This window comes from Sinohyriopsis cumingii, chromosome 12 (assembly GCF_028554795.1).
Source record: "Sinohyriopsis cumingii isolate HCF-2022 chromosome 12, ASM2855479v2, whole genome shotgun sequence".
In the NCBI taxonomy this organism is placed as follows: domain Eukaryota; kingdom Metazoa; phylum Mollusca; class Bivalvia; order Unionida; family Unionidae; genus Sinohyriopsis; species Sinohyriopsis cumingii.
Genome location: NC_142972.1, coordinates 1,443,267 through 1,461,810, shown reverse-complemented (window position 1 = coordinate 1,461,810; position 18,544 = coordinate 1,443,267). Strand labels below are relative to the sequence as shown.

At 39.9% G+C, this 18,544-nt stretch overlaps 1 protein-coding gene across 2 annotated transcripts in view; it reads right to left on the bottom strand.

Moving 5' to 3' along the window:
• Nucleotides 1–18,544, bottom strand: part of LOC149785911 (retinol dehydrogenase 14-like) — a 44,395-nt gene that overhangs the window by 15,650 nt on the left and 10,201 nt on the right. For both annotated transcript variants that reach the window (XM_089976140.1, XM_089976141.1), the window contains exon 5: nucleotides 15,311–15,511. In XM_089976140.1, the coding sequence (XP_089832266.1) occupies nucleotides 15,311–15,511 (201 nt within the window). The remainder of the gene's footprint in view (nucleotides 1–15,310; nucleotides 15,512–18,544) is intronic.

The window sequence follows — 18,544 nt, the reverse complement described above, 5'->3', positions numbered from 1 at the left end:
AATCCAGTAAACTTTGTAACATGCCCGATCTTTCTTGAACTTTGATTTTGGGAGAAGGTACTTTGTGAGCAGCAGCCACTGCCACTAAATTGGAAGGTCCTGCCACTGGGGAAGTTCTTTTGGGGGTCATCAACGGAGAAGTTCTTGGTGTGATCAACGTCTCCAAGTACTCTTCAGTTCCTGGTGACATCAACGGAGAAGTGGACAAACGTGAGGCTGCCGGAGACGTTGTGGCAGGTCGTGGCTTGCGAGTGTAAGGTTGCGTCCTGGCCGAAGTGCCTCTCTTGCGACTAGTTTTCTTCTGTGGACTTTTCTTTTTCTGAGGACTTTTTCTCTGTTTCTTTTTTTGGGGGCTTCTTTTCTTTTTCCGGGGTGATGGTGGTGGTGGTGTCTGGTAAGAGGAGGGTCCTGCCACTGGAGAAGTTATTCTTCTTGGGGACTTGGTCTTTTTCTTTTTCTTCTTGGGGCTTCGTTGAACTTTTGTCTTGGGGATAACTTTGGGGGCATTAGGATCCCATCTTAAGAGTGAGCGAATGATGACCCCTCCTAGAGTACCGCTCCCTCCAGGTTTCAAAATGATTTGTTTTTTGGTTTGAGTGTCGATGCGGGGATCGGCCAGTTGGACCAAAGCGACTTTGTTTCGATCGAAAAAGCGTTGGGTTTGATGAGGAATCTGAATGATTCCTTGGAGTATTTGACGTGCCGTCACCGTGAACCATCGTAAGACTTCTTTGAGACTAGCTTCTAAGACACGGGCTCGTGTTTGTGGATCTTTTTCTCGACTGATGCCATACAAGGCACGAATCAATTTGACGGGAAGATGCGACTGAAGGGACGTCATGTTCACACTGTGTGAGACAGACGAAAATGGGTTTGAGGTTTTTATAGATTTTTTTCATGGGGAGTGAAATGAAGTCGAGGACGGAGACGTGTACAGGACAGGCCCTCCGTCTTGGCACCAGTGGTGAAACAAGTGGGTACGAAATCGCAAATCCTCGGGGGTCGTAGGTTTCAAATCGACGAGTAAATAGGCGTGTGGCGTTTGAGTGGCATCGTCGTACGCCTGAGTCAGCCAAGGCGTTCCTAACTGTTTGGCTAAGACTTGTACTTGCGATTTATCTCGAGGGCTTTTAAACAAGACCACGTAATGCGCATTGAGACTGATGGTGCGATGGGCTTTACTTTGTTGAAACAAATTTTGGGTGATGTAAACGACACTGGCATTACGGTGATGCCCTTTGCGCGTGAACCACAGTTTAATTTCTTCTTCGTCTTCTCCTAACATGTCGTCGAAAATGACCAAATGGGTTAGACGGGAGTCAGAGACGATGCCATCGTCTTCTTTAGGAATGCCTTCCACAAACACGATGGAATCGCCTTGACTTTCTCGCAAGAGGCTGTACGCCGATTGCCACTCTTTGTAACACCACACGATCCGTTGAGGGGGCCGATCGATCAAATGATGTTTATGTTCTATCAAACGTTTGACGAATTCGGTTTTGCCCGAACCGCTAGGTCCAGCAATGAGCATGTTAAAGGGATGGCGAAGATACAAAGCCTCCCAACTGGCACGATCTAAGTGTTCGTCGATGACTTTGACAGTAGAGGAAGAGGGAGCAGAGACAGCAGAGGTAGCCATGGTATGAGAAATGTCACTTGTGACACGAAAAAACAAACAAGACAAGAGTTTATATACTTTTTCAGAACACGTTTATTGAATGTTTTTTTTTTTCAAATATGAACACGAAAGACAAAAATACATACAACCCAAATAGTGATGTACAGGAATATAAAACACAGCAAAGCGATCAAAGTGAAATATAAACAAGTGTCTGTACAACATGTTTTGGTTAACCAAGATGTCCTAGGGTCAGTGTGTAATGTTCTTACAGTCTCTACATGAGGTATTGTCACACAAGTGTCCTCCCGGAACGACCTTTCAGGCATGTCCATGACAGTCCTGTCCTGAAGCGAGTGGTTGTTCTCGGTGACGGGTTCTTCTGGCACCGTCACTAACACGGGTTGAAAAGTAACTTTTTTCCTTGAACAACTCTTGTGCATACTGGGCCACTTCTTGGGTCCAAGCCTCAAAACCCCCCTTTTTCCAATCACGAACATCTGTCCAATGAGGGTGTAAGTCACAAGCTACACACACATCGTCATACACGTCTTGGGTCGCTAAAAGTTGACGAATCTTTTTTTCCTGTTGAGGTCGAGAAGTATCCAGATGAAAACGCAAGGCTTTGAACAAAAGGAGTTTTTCGTGACCATTTAAGGCCATGGAGGTGGTAAGTACTGATCGTAAAGAGTCCACAAAGAATCGGCTGGTAAACGAAATCCCAGAAAACAAGTCACTAAGACACACACCACTTGTCGTCCCAAATTGAATGGATACAGTTCTTGTAATAATTGATGGTAATGATCCACGGTTTGAATATGGTCATTGAGTTCCTTCCACGGAATCTGTTGGATGACATGTGACATAAACCGTGGCATGGCAGCCTGTTTTTATATTCTCTTTTTTTCGGATGCAATAGACGTACTTTCTAGCCAGAGATCTTCGTTCTCCAGTAGGGAATCTAAATCTTGCATACTGTAACCGAAACGTCAGAGTTCGTTTAGGTGTTTCCTCTTCCTCTAAGTAGATTCCACGTAAAATATGTTGGTAATCCTTTAACTTGTCTTCCTCAATGCATTGCACTAGGTGAATCTCGAAGTAACCATAATCATGAACATGTCGATCATTAGCGACCTCAAAGTTTTGAACAATGTCTGACCATTGAAAGAATTTCTGACGAATCAGTTCTCTTATACCCTTCAGGTACCAGTGGTTAAAGATCTGGTGACGTATCGGATGCAATTGTTCTTTACGTTTCACTTGTATTTTGACCAGCTCTCGGTAAATGCGTTCTCTCAACTCCACAGGCAAAGCACGAATGTTCTCTTGTAAAGTATCCATGAATAGGTCATACTAAATCCTCTTTGGTCTGACACAAGAAATGTACTCTTTGCACAAACATGGTTTCACTTCAGTGTCGAATTTAAATCGTTGAGTCACTAATCTACACATTACAATTCGTTCAGAAGTTTCCTCTTTCACCAAGTTGACATTGTGTTTAAGATGTTGGTAATTCGTTAACTCTTCCTCTGGAATTCGATGCAGTACGTTTACAATGTAGTAGATAGAATCGTCAATACCAAACCAATCCTTTTTATAACCAGGAGGTCGTTGATCAATGTCTGTCCAATGGAACACTTTCAACTCAATCAGTCCTTGTATAGCCTTCAGGTACCAGTGGTTCAAACACCGGTGACGTAACGGATGCAATTGTTCTTTACGTTTCACTTGTATTTTGACCAGCTCTCGGTAAATACGTTCTCTCAACTCCACAGGCAAAGCACGAATGTTCTCTTGTAAAGTATCCATGAACAGATTATTATGGTAAGAAGTTACTTCAATGTCTCGGTCCCACTAAGGGTAAGTAATGACAATTCGGTGACCATCGAGCATGTTCTACGTAGGCCGAATCTTGCGGTTCCCAGTGGTGAAGTGACACACCGCAACTGAAGCACTTGACTTTATCTCCTTCGCCCAAGTAGAAAAATCCGGCTCTGGCTAATTCTTCAGGGGTCGGTCCTCCCAGATACTTTGGCCATTTTCCTTTGAACGATTGAAGACGATTTTCAAAGTCGCAGTATTCCGACAAACGCACAGGAAACGAATATTCGTTTTTCACAGGTTCGTTTCGATGAGGGTTGAGTGACATGGGTAGGAGTTTGCTCAGGGCTGGATGACATCCGTAGGGAGGTAAACGTGAAGGTCGACATTCCCCTTTAAAACGAAACCCAGTAAAATGTCCAAGAGGACGAGCAGCATCGCTTTCGCATTCCTCAGGTTTGACACGCACAGCATCACTTTCCATGACAGGGGCAGTGAGAACAAAGTTCCCATGATGCTTTACGGTATCGCTCAGGTCACAACGTACAGCATCGGTCCCATCGCAAGGCTCACAATCGCACTCGTCTGCAAACTCCGTTACGCAATTACAATGGTAACCACATGGACAATCGCAGTTTCCTTCCGGACATTTTCCGTCGCAATGCATGGGTCTTATCCATCCAGTATTAGTCACACTAGAGGAAGATACAACTTTTTTACAATCCCCAAACTGAAACGATGTCTTTTTCAAAGTATTCATCTTGTTCGCTCGGTCTTGGTAGTCACAATGAACTATCAATCTTGACCATAGCCCCCTTTTTATACTAGTCTCAATGCAGTCTCCAGCTTGTACATCTTTCCTTTTTTACGTTTTTTATGTCTTGTTTCGGAAGGTACCGTCTCTAAGGTACCGTCAACATTGTACCGTAGTGTAATGAGTGGAAAGGCCATAGAAAGGTAAGGGCAGTGCGGAGACCATCGAGTATGTTCCAGAATAGCTGAATCTTTATAGATACATAGATCCATTCGTAACTTCAGTCCGCAAGCGAAACACTGTACCTCGTATCCCAATCCTGACTCAGGTCCCAAGTAGACAAATCCTGTTCTAGCTAAAACATGCGAAGAAGGTAATCCTTCCCTATCCGTAGGCCATTTCTGAAACGTGTCCAATCGACGGGCACAATCACAATAGTCAGGTAAGAAGACTGGAAAATGGTAGGGTTTGAACTTGGAGTTCTCATCGGGTTTCTCACTCGATTCTTGCTGTGGCGAAGTCATCTTTCTGGTGGGTGGCTATCCTCTTACAACCAATGTTTTATACCAACGTGTCCATACGGTAAGGTGAAATGATTGGGAAGTCGAACTCGCTTCTGGTACACGATTTGATAGACTTTTTCCAAGGGTCGACTGACGATGTGGTGAGTGGGTAAACGTACAATTTTGTTCGGTTGATAGGTGGTCACTTTAAAGTTTCCATCCTCTCCCGATTGCAAGGCTTCTTTCAATACCCCAAAGTTGACCACTCGACTGGTACGATAATTCAGAGTCAGTCCTTTCACTTTGCACGTCGTGTGCACTTCTCCTTGTTTGTCCCGGTATTCGTAGCCGTAATTTTTGGGACCGCCACTGACGAAACTTAGAATCTTGTCGTCGGGATGCTCGTCTGTCCAGGCTCCTAAACGGTCTCCTTCGATGTTAGGGTGATGTTGAATCGGGTGATGGATGTAAATGCAACTGTCCGTGTCAAAGTACAGGACGCGTTCTTCTAACAGTTCTAAAGCTTCGTATAATTTTAAGCGAGCATGGGCTGTCACGTAAGCCGCAATGATGACATTTCCAAAAGGGTCGTCTTGTACAAAGTCCAGATCTTCTTCGTAATTGACCAAGATCAAATTCTCTCGAACGACGTCCACGTGTTTCATGTATTTGGTTTTGTCGTGAATCATCTGGAAGTAGCGGGAAGGTTCTGTCAAATATTCCGTCTTGGGTAAACACGGTCGTTGTGCCATTTTACCCCACAAGCAATTTAACATCACTTTGGCAAACGATCTCCTGCCTTCGTTTTTCTCGATGTGGTCTAAAGAGATGCCTTCTTGTTCGTAGTATTTCTCTTTGAATTGTATTTGGTCTTCGGGAGTGTGACACCAGGAAGGATAGCCGCTGGCTTCTTGCTTCAGTTTCAAAAAGGCATCCACGTAGTCTGCGAAAATGCCTTTCTGAGTAGGGTCACCCTTGCGGTATTGTTGTGTCTTGGGAAAGTGGCAAATTTCGTACACTTCTAACAGTTGGTATCCCATGTCCATAGCTTTGAACAATTCTACGCTGACCCAGGTTCCCGTCAAGGCCCGTTCTTCCTGGCTGTGCTGACAAGGTTGGTCTTGGTTGCACGTTTCGGCACAAGTACGGCACAAGGGAAACATCAGTTTGCCTTGACAATGGTGAGGTAAGACGGGATGGTATAGGTTCGTGGGAGGCAAAACTTTGCACTTGATCAAGCCTTCGTATTGTCGAATGTTTTTCAGGTCGATGTGTTCCGTCAGCAATTGCGGGTGCCCTACAGGAAAGCAACAATATTTGCACACGTAAGGATACAGCGAACACACGTCCAAGTATTTGATTTCTTCTCCTTTCTCTTCGTCGGCTTGGTACAGCAAACAGGTGGCATTGGTCCTTCCTCCGTACAAACTATCCCTCGGGTTCAGCGGGTCCGTGAACTGGTAACTTTCCACGAGGCGTTTAAACTCGGGATCGGTTTTCATACGGTGATCGTACTCGTGTTCCCACATTTCCACCACTTGGTATCCTTCCTGTTCTAACTTTAGGCGTCGCTGACAAGTGTCCTGGTACAAGTCTTCCATGGTTCGTTGCAAAAACTGATTTTTAGTGCCACGGTCAGGGTAACAGACGGGACATCCGTGAAATAAGCAACCGTTAAACTCGTACACGATCTTGGGGTTTTCTAAGTCCCAGCCATCTACCGAATACGTTCCGATGGTCTTTACACCCCCTCCGTTGCGGGCATGCTGAATCCACTTGTCTTCCTTGTCGCACAAGTAATGTAACCAACGTAGGGCTTTGACCGAGTATTGACGTCTGACAAGGTGGGTCGTTTGAGGACTGATGACAGCCACGGTGTTTTCAGGCATGAATCGTTGTCGATACACTAGGGAACACGCTTTGGCAATGGTGCAAGCTTCTTTCAAAGGATCGACCCCTCCGTGTTCCATGAACAGTTCTCGAAATTTTCCACAGCAACGTCGTAAAATGTCCACGTCGGAACGACAATACTTTAACATTTCTTCCTGAAAGTCGAAAGGGTCCGAGGCGTGAGCCTGGTACCAAACGTAGAAAGCTTCTCGTTGTTCGGTACGCATGTTGTCGGGGTCGTAATAGTGAGCCTCGGGCAAATGGGGTAGAACGGCGTGTTGATTGGCTTCCGTATTGAAAAAGTGTGGAAAGTACCCTTTAGCCATTTCTGTCATTCCAAACGTTTTAGGCATTCGACTCAAAGGCATGGCCAAGTAACTCATCGAATCTTTAAACTGCACTTGTCCCACTTGCATGAAAATGATTTTGGCTCCGTTCAAAGTCACTTTAGGACGCTCGGTGCCTTGTTCCGTATAGTACCTCAAAAGAAACTGTCCATCGTATCCGGAGAAATTGTGAGCCATCACCGTGGCATGACGATGACAATCTCCGTAACGTTCGATGTCCTCTTGGCTCCACGTCTTGTCGACGGGGTCTAAGACCCATTGGGCAAAATCGGCTAACGTGTTCGGTCCCCGAAAGATTTTTTCACGCCCTCCGGGAATCTTGCTACAGTGATGGCAATGAGTGAAGATAGGTTCTTGAATGCACTTCTCGCACGCTCGATGAGCCACGCAGAAATTAGGAATGTGAATGCCGGTCTCTTGCATGCATTCGAAATCGAAAAAGATGAAATTGCCTTTCTTTTTGTGACCGTCCTCTTTCTCTGGTGGGGGCTGGTATTTTTGCACGTAACATTGGTGTTCCAAGTCCACGATGTGGTGACAAATGTGACATTTTTTCTTTCCTCGACATACGTGTGCCTTGACACTATTGGTACGTATGACTTGTTCACACGTAGAGCACAATCTCAGGAGTTGACAAGCACATTTCTTCTGTGAACCTTGCGTTTTCAAATGTTGTTGGTAACAGGTAGGGCTGACAAACGTGCGCAGACAAGTGGAACAAGGCACTGGTTCTTCGCTCAGACAGGGTGAAGAGGCCAAACATCCTGAGCATTTCGATCCACAATGCTTGTGTTGCTCTCGATTGTTATAACCATAGTCACATTTCTCACAGTAATAACTGTATTTCAGGAATCCGGTGATACTGGTAATGGTATCGAAATGTTCATCGTGATGATAAAGGTGAATGTATTTTCCGTCCTTAAAGTCTTGGCCTCGAAACAACAGAGGTCCGCGCACTTCTTGAGGGTGCACTTTCAAGGTGTAGCGTGGAGCTAGGGCATCTTGCAATTTTTGCATCTCAGGAATGCCACAGGGTGTGTCTTTGGACAGTCCGGCTTGTTGTAACAGGAGTTCTGCTTCATTTCGTTGTTTGGCTCGATCGGATCGTTGAATAGTTTTCCAGGTTCTTTTCCATTCTACCGTGTCGTTCTTGTTGGCATAGGTTCGTCCCACCACGATGGCACGGGCTAAACACATCTGGTCATGAGGGTTCTTAATTCGGACGAGACTTGTTTTGGTGTTGCGAAGGTCGTCCACCAATAACATCTTTTTGCGTCCAGTCCCTTGAGGAGGAGAGACGTGGGTCATGTCCAGTGTGGCTTTACCATCGGTGATGTCAAACTGATCATTAGATTGTTGTACGTGTTGAATCTTGTCCATGACTTTGGAAGCAGTTAATTCTGCAGGGGTGCTAAACTCGATCCAAACAGGGGATTTCAAACCGTCGTGTTGTATGGAAAGTCTCAAGCGATCGTCTTCTTTGGGTTGACATTGTCGCTTGAGTGCAGTGAGCAAAGAATCCCACACCTCAGTGATGAACACTTCTGCTTTCTCTAACGGCACTTCAGCCTTGAAATCTTTAAACTTCACCGTGTATTTGTAAGCCGTGGTTCTAAATTTTCTAGAGGAGCGCTTTTCGGTCTCTCGAATGGAATAGTACTTTTCAGGGTTGACTAAGGGTGGTGAACTTGGTTTAGAGGGTTCGGATTCTGGTTCACTCATGTCCTCTTCAAAATCACTGGCATGAATTTGTGCCAAGATTTCAGCCCTGGTACGAGGCGATAGATCACGTTTCTGCCTCTTACTTTCTTCTTTCTTCTCGAATGAATGGGATCGTTTCATCTTGAAAGCAAAAAGTCAAATGACTCAAGTTCAAACACCATAAACTACTTTATAGTCATAGCAGACCAGCGTATATAAAAGGGTGTGTGTCTTGTCCTTTCACTATTCATTTCACTCTCAAGCCGAGCACAACGATGGAAGAGACTGACCAGATGGAACGTTTCGTCAGAGCTTTGCGAGGGGTCATTAGAAAATTCTCTTCAGACCAGCCTACGGACTACTCTCCTTCCTTTAGAGATAAAAGTCAAGATACTTGCTATATCTGTCAGAAGAAAGGGCATTGGTCTTCAGAGTGTCCAGACCGTCAAAAAAGAAAAAAAACAGGGGATAAAAAAGACAAAAGTCAAGATACCTGTTATTATTGTAAAGAAAAAGGACATTGGTCTCCAGATTGCCCAAAAAAGAAACAAGAGGAGTCAGAAGAAAAGAGGAATTCTTCAGAAGAAGAGAGGGATTCTTCAGAGGAAGAGAGGGATTCTTCTGAGGAAGAAAGAAGACAGGTGAAGAAAAAGAAACAGGAGAAAAAAAGAAGAAGGGAAGAAAGCGAGGAGGAAGAAGAGGAAAAGAGTGTGACGGTGAAGAAATTCAAAAAACAGAGAGACTAAACAAGGAGAAAAGAAGAAATTAATGAACTTTTTATTAAAGTGTTGTGTTATAAATTGTGAATTGGATTGTAAAAAATGGAGAAAAGAATAAATGAATGATATAAGGTAAGTGTCTTTGAGTTGTGATTTTAAAATAAGAAGCTACACTCACGCACTCATACACAGACACGTACTAAAAGGGTAACATGGGTGAGTTTTTTTTTTGAGTTATTGGCAAATTGAAATTGTATTTCTTTTCGAGAAATGTGGGTGGCCCTGAAAAGGGCCTTTTTTCTTCATGGTGTAGGGGTGAGTTTAAGCAATCAATTTTAACTGCCTTAAGCCTTTGCCACGGCCAAGGCCTACTTCTGGACTGCGTAATGTTGATGATGATAATGATTGGGTTGAAATCACTAAGGGTGGTACGGTAGGCTTAGTCACAGGGTTGACGTGTTTGGCTCGGGAAGGTCGTATTCTCTTCGGTCGTGATAAAGAAGTCTGATACATTTGTTTCAGACTTCTTAACTCCGCTAAAATGTCCAACAGTACCGTGACCGTTTGATTTTCACCCTCTTGTTTCTTTGCTGCTACTTCTTCTTCTTGCTGTTGTTTTTTTCTTACCTCTTCTTCTTGTTGCTGTTGCTGTAGGAGAAAAGCCTGTTCCGCTTCCTTTTGTCGTTGTATAAATTTCTCCAATTCTTCTTTCTGTCTCTGTCTAAAATTCTCCACTTGCGGTAATGAAGAAAGTAACGAAGGTTCCGGAACAAATTCTTGCGAGGAGAGAAAATCCACAAAATCCCAATTCACCTCTTCTGAAAGTAAGTCCGGGTTCCCTTGGGCAGTCTCCCCTGCTGGTGCACCCCACTGGATCGTTTTCTGAGTTTCCGTCATGTTGAATCACTGTCGCATAGATTGACTGCACACAAGCGCTAGCGAATCTATATTGACTAAGTGACGTCACAGACTACTCTCTTCGGATTGGATGCGAGCTGACTGAATTCTGTAACGCGTGTTCGGATTGGTAAATGAACTCAATCCGTTTCAATCCTTCCTCCGCCTATAAATAAGCGCCGTTCACTGCATTGATTCACCTGTTCTCGTCGCTTCAAGATGTGGACTACAGTTGAGTCATCCACCCTTGTGTCTTCCATGATGTTTCGGACAGACTTGCTCATGTATGTCCGATCGAAGTGGACCGTTGTCCACAGGACAAACACCAGCCTGTGGATACGTAGGATCTACGTCGAAAGACAAGGATGCCTGAAAAGAGTGCTGATGTACGGACCAACAGTAAGACGCAGCCTAAGGACAAGAAGAAGACCAATGCGGTGCCATTTATGTTAATGAATACATTAACATAAAACCCAAAGGCCCTTTTCAGGGCCAGCCATATTTCTCGAAAAGAGATAGCCTTTTGAATTGCCTACCCCTTTTTAAAAAAATTTTTTTAAAATTTAAAAAAATCCCATGTTAAATTCCCCTTGTCCGTAGAGTGACCCACGATTTATTCCCATGTTAAATTCCCCTTGTCGGTAGAGTGACCCACGATTTATTCCCATGTTAAATTCCCCTTGTCGGTAGAGTGCCCCACGATTTTTCGCCATGTTAAATTTCCATTGTCGGTAGAGTGCCCCAGGGGTGTTTTTAATGGTAATTCCCATTGTCGGTAGGGTGCCCCCATTCACTACTCAGGTAGATCAGTGGTCAGCGTACCAGATTGGTGATGAGAATGGTGCAGGTTTGAATCCAGTCCAGACAAGGCAGCGTGGGCCATCGTGGTGTCCATGTGCAATACACTCTGCTCCAATGGCTTATGGCTTTAGCACACTATAACCTTTCAATGTATTGTCATGGCGTCAAATACCAACCAGTATCGCCAAAAGCTCAACGTCATGTACGCAATCAGTGTGCTGCAAATGGCGTCATTCTTTTTTAAGTGTCACTTTACATGGTCTTCACTTTTCCCTAACTATAAATTTACTTACCGTTTTCAAAATTCTGATAATATTTGCTTATTATAATATGCAAGTGTGCTTTTTCTGATAAGAATATAGCAATAGATACAAATAATTGTTCTATTCTCTTACACGCTAATACTGTTGCAACTTGATCATGATCACCAGAGACTGTTTCCCATAGTAATTCTGAGTACAATGTCTGGCGCATCTAAATACCACCGCTTCGGATTGAGCTTAGCAAAGGGAAACGGGCTGGTGAAAATGTTTAGTGATATGTTTATTTGATGTTTATTACAAATCTAAGTAAGCATTGTGTAAATTATCACCTCTCATACTGTTGTACAGCTCAAACATATTTTAAACATTAAGCATAGACTGATGAAGAACGGTTTTAGCTTGTGGAACGGAATATAGTACATGTTTGGCAAAGTTGCATGAAAATTATAATTAGGGGCCATCCATTTAGTACGCACGCATGCAGTATTAACCCAAATGCATACACTTGCGTATTGGGGGGGGGGGGGTCTACTGATAACGTACGTACGCAAAGGAATGGTGGTGGGTGGGAGTGAAACCTCGATAATAATTTGTCGAATACGTAACCTGTTCGAATGGGTTCAGTCGGCGTTTGAAATTTAGCGAACACTAGACAACCTTTTTAAAATTACGCAGCTTATTTCTTTGATGCAGCCATACATTCAACGTCGGTGGACTATCTGTTTTATTAAACACGTTTACTTTATATTATTAATCCATGATCGTTTCTGAGCTTATTTCTTTGATGCAGCAAGACATTTAACGTTGGTGGACTGTTTTATGAAACACATTCATATTCTTAATCCATGATCGTTTCTGTGTGGATTAAATATAGGCCGTTCTATAGAATTGGGGGTTGGGGTGGGGCTGCGTCAAGCGTACGTATCCAGGTGGGGTGTGTGTATAAAAAAAAGTACGCATGTGTACAGGGAGGGTCAAGCGTTGCCAGATTTTTGCATACGTACTAAATGGATTGTTCCTTGTATAATTTCATAAACAGACCGCACATATATGACTTAATATAATACATATTTGTAAATTATCGACAAAATTATACATTTTGATAAGCTAGGATTAACATACGATACCACTACGTTGTTTATACCGCCAACCAATTATTTTGCTGGAATAGGTGTAAGGATCACATGATTTGCAGGTACACTGGCAGCTTGTCTGATTTTCAGGTTTAATGTCTGTCACCTATGAAACTGTCACTAAATATCCTATACAAATTTGGATCTTTGTTCAATCATTTTTCTTGAAATTTTTAGTACACACAAAACCTTATCACTAATGCACATCTGTCAACTTTATATGATGTACTACGATTATCAGTAGACATGGTTATCCCTGATCTTGCTGTAGCCGCTGAATGGCCACTCAAACGCGCATGGGTGACAGTGACGTCGTAAAGCACCCAATCTCCTATATTGAGATACATATCCGCTGTGATGATCGGTTGTGGACATGAAATATCGTACTCTTTGGTGGCGTCCTACAGTTTCGTATTTTCCTTAGGGTTAGAGTCTTAAAGAAAAAAGAATTTGCCCGGTTTTCCTCACTCGTTATACTGGATTTTAAAAACGTCCTTGTATATCTTGGATATTGTTAAAAGAACTTTCAACTCTCTTTATTATGTTGTATGATTGATGAGTGTAATATGGGACACCCAAATACACAAATCTAGCCACCCAACTGAAGTTGATGCTACCATCCGAGGTGTAGAGAGGTGCATTTCTGATGTGAAATCGTGGATGACATGTAACAAGCTGCAGATGAATGATGATAAAACTGAGGTCATTCTGATCACAACACAGAGACTTTCTCATTCCCATATTTACCTCAAACAATAAATATCACCAACACCAACATTAAATTCACACAATCAGTACGAAACCTAGGTGTTACTCTGGTCAGTACTCTCACATTGCACCAACATGTCTTACTCAGTAATAGTTAATTTAGAAATAAAATACTCTTTAAATAATAGAGTTTAATATGTTGACATTTTAGATTAAATTCAGTAAACTATATTTACACTAAATGATTGCGGTATTAGTCTGAAATGTTGAATTTTAGATTCTTTAGCTATCGTGAATTTATTCGATATTTAATTATCTGTATTATATTCTAAAAGGCAGAAGTTATACAAATGTACGATGTTGGTAAGTGAAAGAATATCGTAGTTTTATATGTATCTCTTAAATCCGTAATTTAAGTTTATGTAGATCTATATTGGAATGTAATTTTATACGTTGAGTATTTCAACAGAATGAGTCCATTCGTCAGAAACTTGAAGAGGCTTTTGTCGTTACAGCATCCCGAAGTACCCCCCGCATCGCCATACTCCCCAGATGTAGTCATATCTTCGTTGCCAAAGTGACACCTCTTTCGACGAGCTTGAACTTCTTCCGTTCTCTCTCTCTCTCCCTATCGGGTCATGGAAACAGCTTGACTAAGAGTTTATGAGACGAACAGTCTCCTTAAACTTTCAAGACTGGACTATTGTAACTCAGTTATGTCTGGTTCATCTCAATATCTACTTCAGAAACTTCAAAAAGTTAAAAACACGCTGCTCAGCATCCTACACTGGCTATCCATTCGATCCAGAATCAAACACAAAATTTGTTCTGTGCTACGTTTCACTGACGGACTCCAGTCCAACATACCTATCCTACCTGACCCATGTGTACACACCAGCAAGACACTTATGTTCCTTTTCTGACAATCGTATACTCATTATTCTCACTACGAAAACGAAGTCATATGAAAAACGTTCTTTTGCATACCAGGCCCAGCAATGTGGAATGAATTGCCCACTAAACGTAGACACAAGGACACAGTAATCTCATTCAAGAGTGCTCTTCAAACTCACTTATTTCGACTGCATGAACAAACTTAAAGACCTAATAATGTTTCCTACCTTAATTATTTTCAGCAGGTTTTTATGTTTTCTAATTTCATGGTGCTTCTTTTTTGTAATAATATCATTATGTATAGTTTTTATGTTATAGATGTTGTCTAATATTGTAAAGCGCTTAGAGCTTTTAAAAATTAGGCGCTATACAAAGTTCTCGTTATTATTATTATTATTATTATATAGCGTACTGCTTGGCCTTACTTGACATATGTATCTATCAAAATGCTGCTAGCACCACTTGGCCATTTTCACTTACTGGACTGCAAAGGTAAATTGTATTTAAAAAAAAGCTGATAACGTTTTTTTACATTTTATATATTGGTAATTAATTCATTGCACTTTCCGATCTTAGTATTGTCTTATCTAGCAAAATTCGTTTTCCCTATTTTAATAACTGCACAATATAGTGTAGTTTAGACTAATCCAGGCTGAAATGGTGAACACATGGGAGCATTCATTTTAGCTAGCTGTGTTCTTAGATCATTAACAAATACACTATCCAAAGATATTTCAGCCACTGTTTATGAAAGTAACATATAAGTATGCTAACATTCTCTCCAATGTTGCAAATGCAATCAACTTCACCAATCAACTGTCATTCTCTCAAAAGTTCATAATATATGTAGAGCTGAGTGGTATTCAATAGGTTAGAGGCGAAAGTTATTTGCAGCTATCAATTTCACATTTAGAATACAGCCGCTGCTTCGCTCTCCAGAACGATACAATCAGCCATGTATATCTGACCAAAGGCAATGCATCCTCCTTATTCCTAAGAATTTCTATTGTTGCTTATGTCCTATTTTATGTACGTGTAGTAGTCAGTCTGCACTTTAATGATGAAAATAAGAGACGAACCAGTTTATAGACTTTACAACGAGGTGTAGATCACCGGATAAATAGCGATCTGATCGAGACATTACAAGTTTATACTTTGGTACAGTGATATGTGATTTAACAAACCAGCTAGCATGTGTCTAAATGATAACCAATGTCAATTGAGAAGCTTTCCTATTTAATTTTAAACGAACTTAAGATACCTGGTGCTCCTTAGATTTGCTGTAATACTGATAGCTGGAAAACTTATCGGGGTCTCCCTTGTAATTGATGGAGTTCACGTCAAATCTGGAGGCATATTTATGCGCGGTACTCGAAACCAATACGATTCTGCAGTCCTCACCAGATGTTTTCATAATCGGTAGAAGATGAGCTATCAGAAGAAACTGGCTCAGATAGTTTACCTGAAGTTTAAAATGAAAATGAAATGAGAGTTTGATAATATGTACAGGTCTTTGTTGGTATATAATCAAAACAAAATATGCACTTTTGGAATGAAAAACTTCACTATGAAATGTAATATGCACTTTTGAACTATAAACTTCACTACAAAAAGGTAATATGCACTTTTGGAATAAAACTTCACTATGTAATGTAATATTCACATTTGAACTATAAACTTCACTACGAAATGTAATATGCACTTTGGAATATAAACTTCACTATGAAATGTAATATTCACTTTTGAACTATAAACTTCACTACGAAATGTAACATGCACTTTTGGAATATAAACTTCGCTATGAAATGTAATGTTCACCTTTGGAATATAAACTTCACTAAGAAAAGTAATATTCACTTCTGAACTATAAACTTCACTACTAAATGTAATATGCACTTTTGGAATATAAACTCCACTATGAAAGGCAATATGCTCTTTTGGAATATAAACTTCACTACGAAATGTAACATGCACTTTTGGAATATAAACTTCGCTATGAAATGTAATGTTCACCTTAGGAATATAAACTTCACTAAGAAAAGTAATATTCACTTCTGAACTATAAACTTCACTACTAAATGTAATATGCACTTTTGGAATATAAACTCCACTATGAAAGGCAATATGCTCTTTTGGAATATAAACTCCACTACGAAATGTAACATGCACTTTTGGAATATAAACTTCGCTATGAAATGTAATGTTCACCTTAGGAATATAAACTTCACTAAGAAAAGTAATATTCACTTCTGAACTATAAACTTCACTACTAAATGTAATATGCACTTTTGGAATATAAACTCCACTATGAAATGTAATATTCACTTTTGAACTATGAACTTCACTACGAAATGTAACATGCACTTTTGGAATATAAACTTCGCTATGAAATGTAATGTTCACCTTTGGAATATAAACTTCACTAAGAAAAGTAATATTCACTTCTGAACTATAAACTTCACTACTAAATGTAATATGCACTTTTGGAATATAAACTCCACTATGAAAGGCAATATGCTCTTTTGGAATATAACCGTCACTATGAAATGTAATATTCACTTTTAGAATATAAATTTCACTAAGAAATGTAATGCTCACCTTTTAATAATAAACTTCACTACGAAATGTTATATGCCATTTTTGAATATAAAATTCACTATGAAATGTAATATTTACTTTTGAACTATAAACTTCACTACGAAATGTAATATCTACTTTTTGACTATAAACTTTAGTATGAAATGTAATAATCAGGTTTGAACTATAAATTTCATTATGAAATGTAATAATCAGGTTTGAACTATAAATTTCACTATGAAATGTAATAATCAGGTTTGAACTATAAATTTCACTATGAAATGTAATAATCAGGTTTGAACTATAAATTTCACTATGAAATGTAATATGCACTTTTGTAATATAAACTTCACTATAAATTGAATATGCACTAAGGAAAATTAAACTTCACTACGAAATGTGATATGCACTTTTGGAATAAAAAACTTCACTACGAAATGTAATATGCATTTTTGTATATAAACTTCACTACGAAATGTAATATGCATTTTTATATATAAACTTCACTCCGAAATGTAATATGCATTTTTGTATATAAACTTCACTGCGAAGGAAAACAAGCTTTTTAAGCAGTCTGCTAAAATAATGGATATCTTAAAATCATTACAGACAGAAATGATAACAATTTTAACAATACAGTCAGATAAGTTGATAGTTTTCTTGAAATCGTTTGAAAAATGATTTTAAACAAATGTTAGGCATTATTAAAAGTAACAAATTGCAAGAAATTCATATCTGTGTTTCTGGTGATGCCATGGTAACATATGTCTATCATCACGCTATTTGAAGCAAGTTTTGAAACTAATTCAAATAAATATCTCGAACAGTTTTGACTTGGTATATTAAAAGTTTTTAACACACATTTTGCTCGTAAACTGTAAACAGATTGCAAACTATCCTCCCGTTTATAAATAAATTGACCATAGATAAACCACTATGTATTGTAGATCAATATTTAATAAGGCAAACCACCAGAAAAGACAGATCTCTTCAATATCCAAGTGGTCAGTGCAGTACAACACCTAAATAAAATCTACTCCACAGTTTATATTGATGGATGATAGTACTCACTAAATAAAATCTACTCCACAGTTTATATTGATGGATGATATTAATGGATGACAGTACTCACTAAATGAAATCTACTCCACAGTTTATATTGATGGATGATATTAATGGATGACAGTACTCACTAAATAAAATCTACTCCAGTTTATATTGATGGACGATATTAATGGATGACAGTACTCACTAAATAAAATGTACTCCACAGTTTATATTGATGGATGATATTAATGGATGACAGTACTCACTAAATAAAATCTACTCCACAGTTTATAATGATGGATGATATCAATGGATGATAGTACTCACTAAATAAAATCTATCCACAGTTTATATTGATGGATGATATCAATGGATGATAGTACTCACAAAATAAAATCTACTCCACAGTTTATATTGATGGATGATATTAATGGATGACAGTACTCACTAAATAAAATCTACTCCACAGTTTATATTGATGGATGATATTAATGGATGACAGTACTCACTAAATAAAATCTACTCCACAGTTTATATTGATGGATGATATTAATGGATGACAGTACTCACTAAATAAAATCTACTACACAGTTTATTTTGAAGGATGATAGTACTCACTAAATAAAATCTACTCCACAGTTTATATTGATGGATGATATTAATGGATGACAGTACTCACTAAATAAAATCTACTCCACAGTTTATTTTGAAGGATGATAGTACTCACTAAATAAAATATCCTCCACAGTTTATATTGATGGATGATAGTACTCACTAAATAAAATCTACTCTACAGTTTATATTGATGGATGATAGTACTCACTAAATAAAATATCCTCCACAGTTTATATTGATGGATGACAGTACTCAC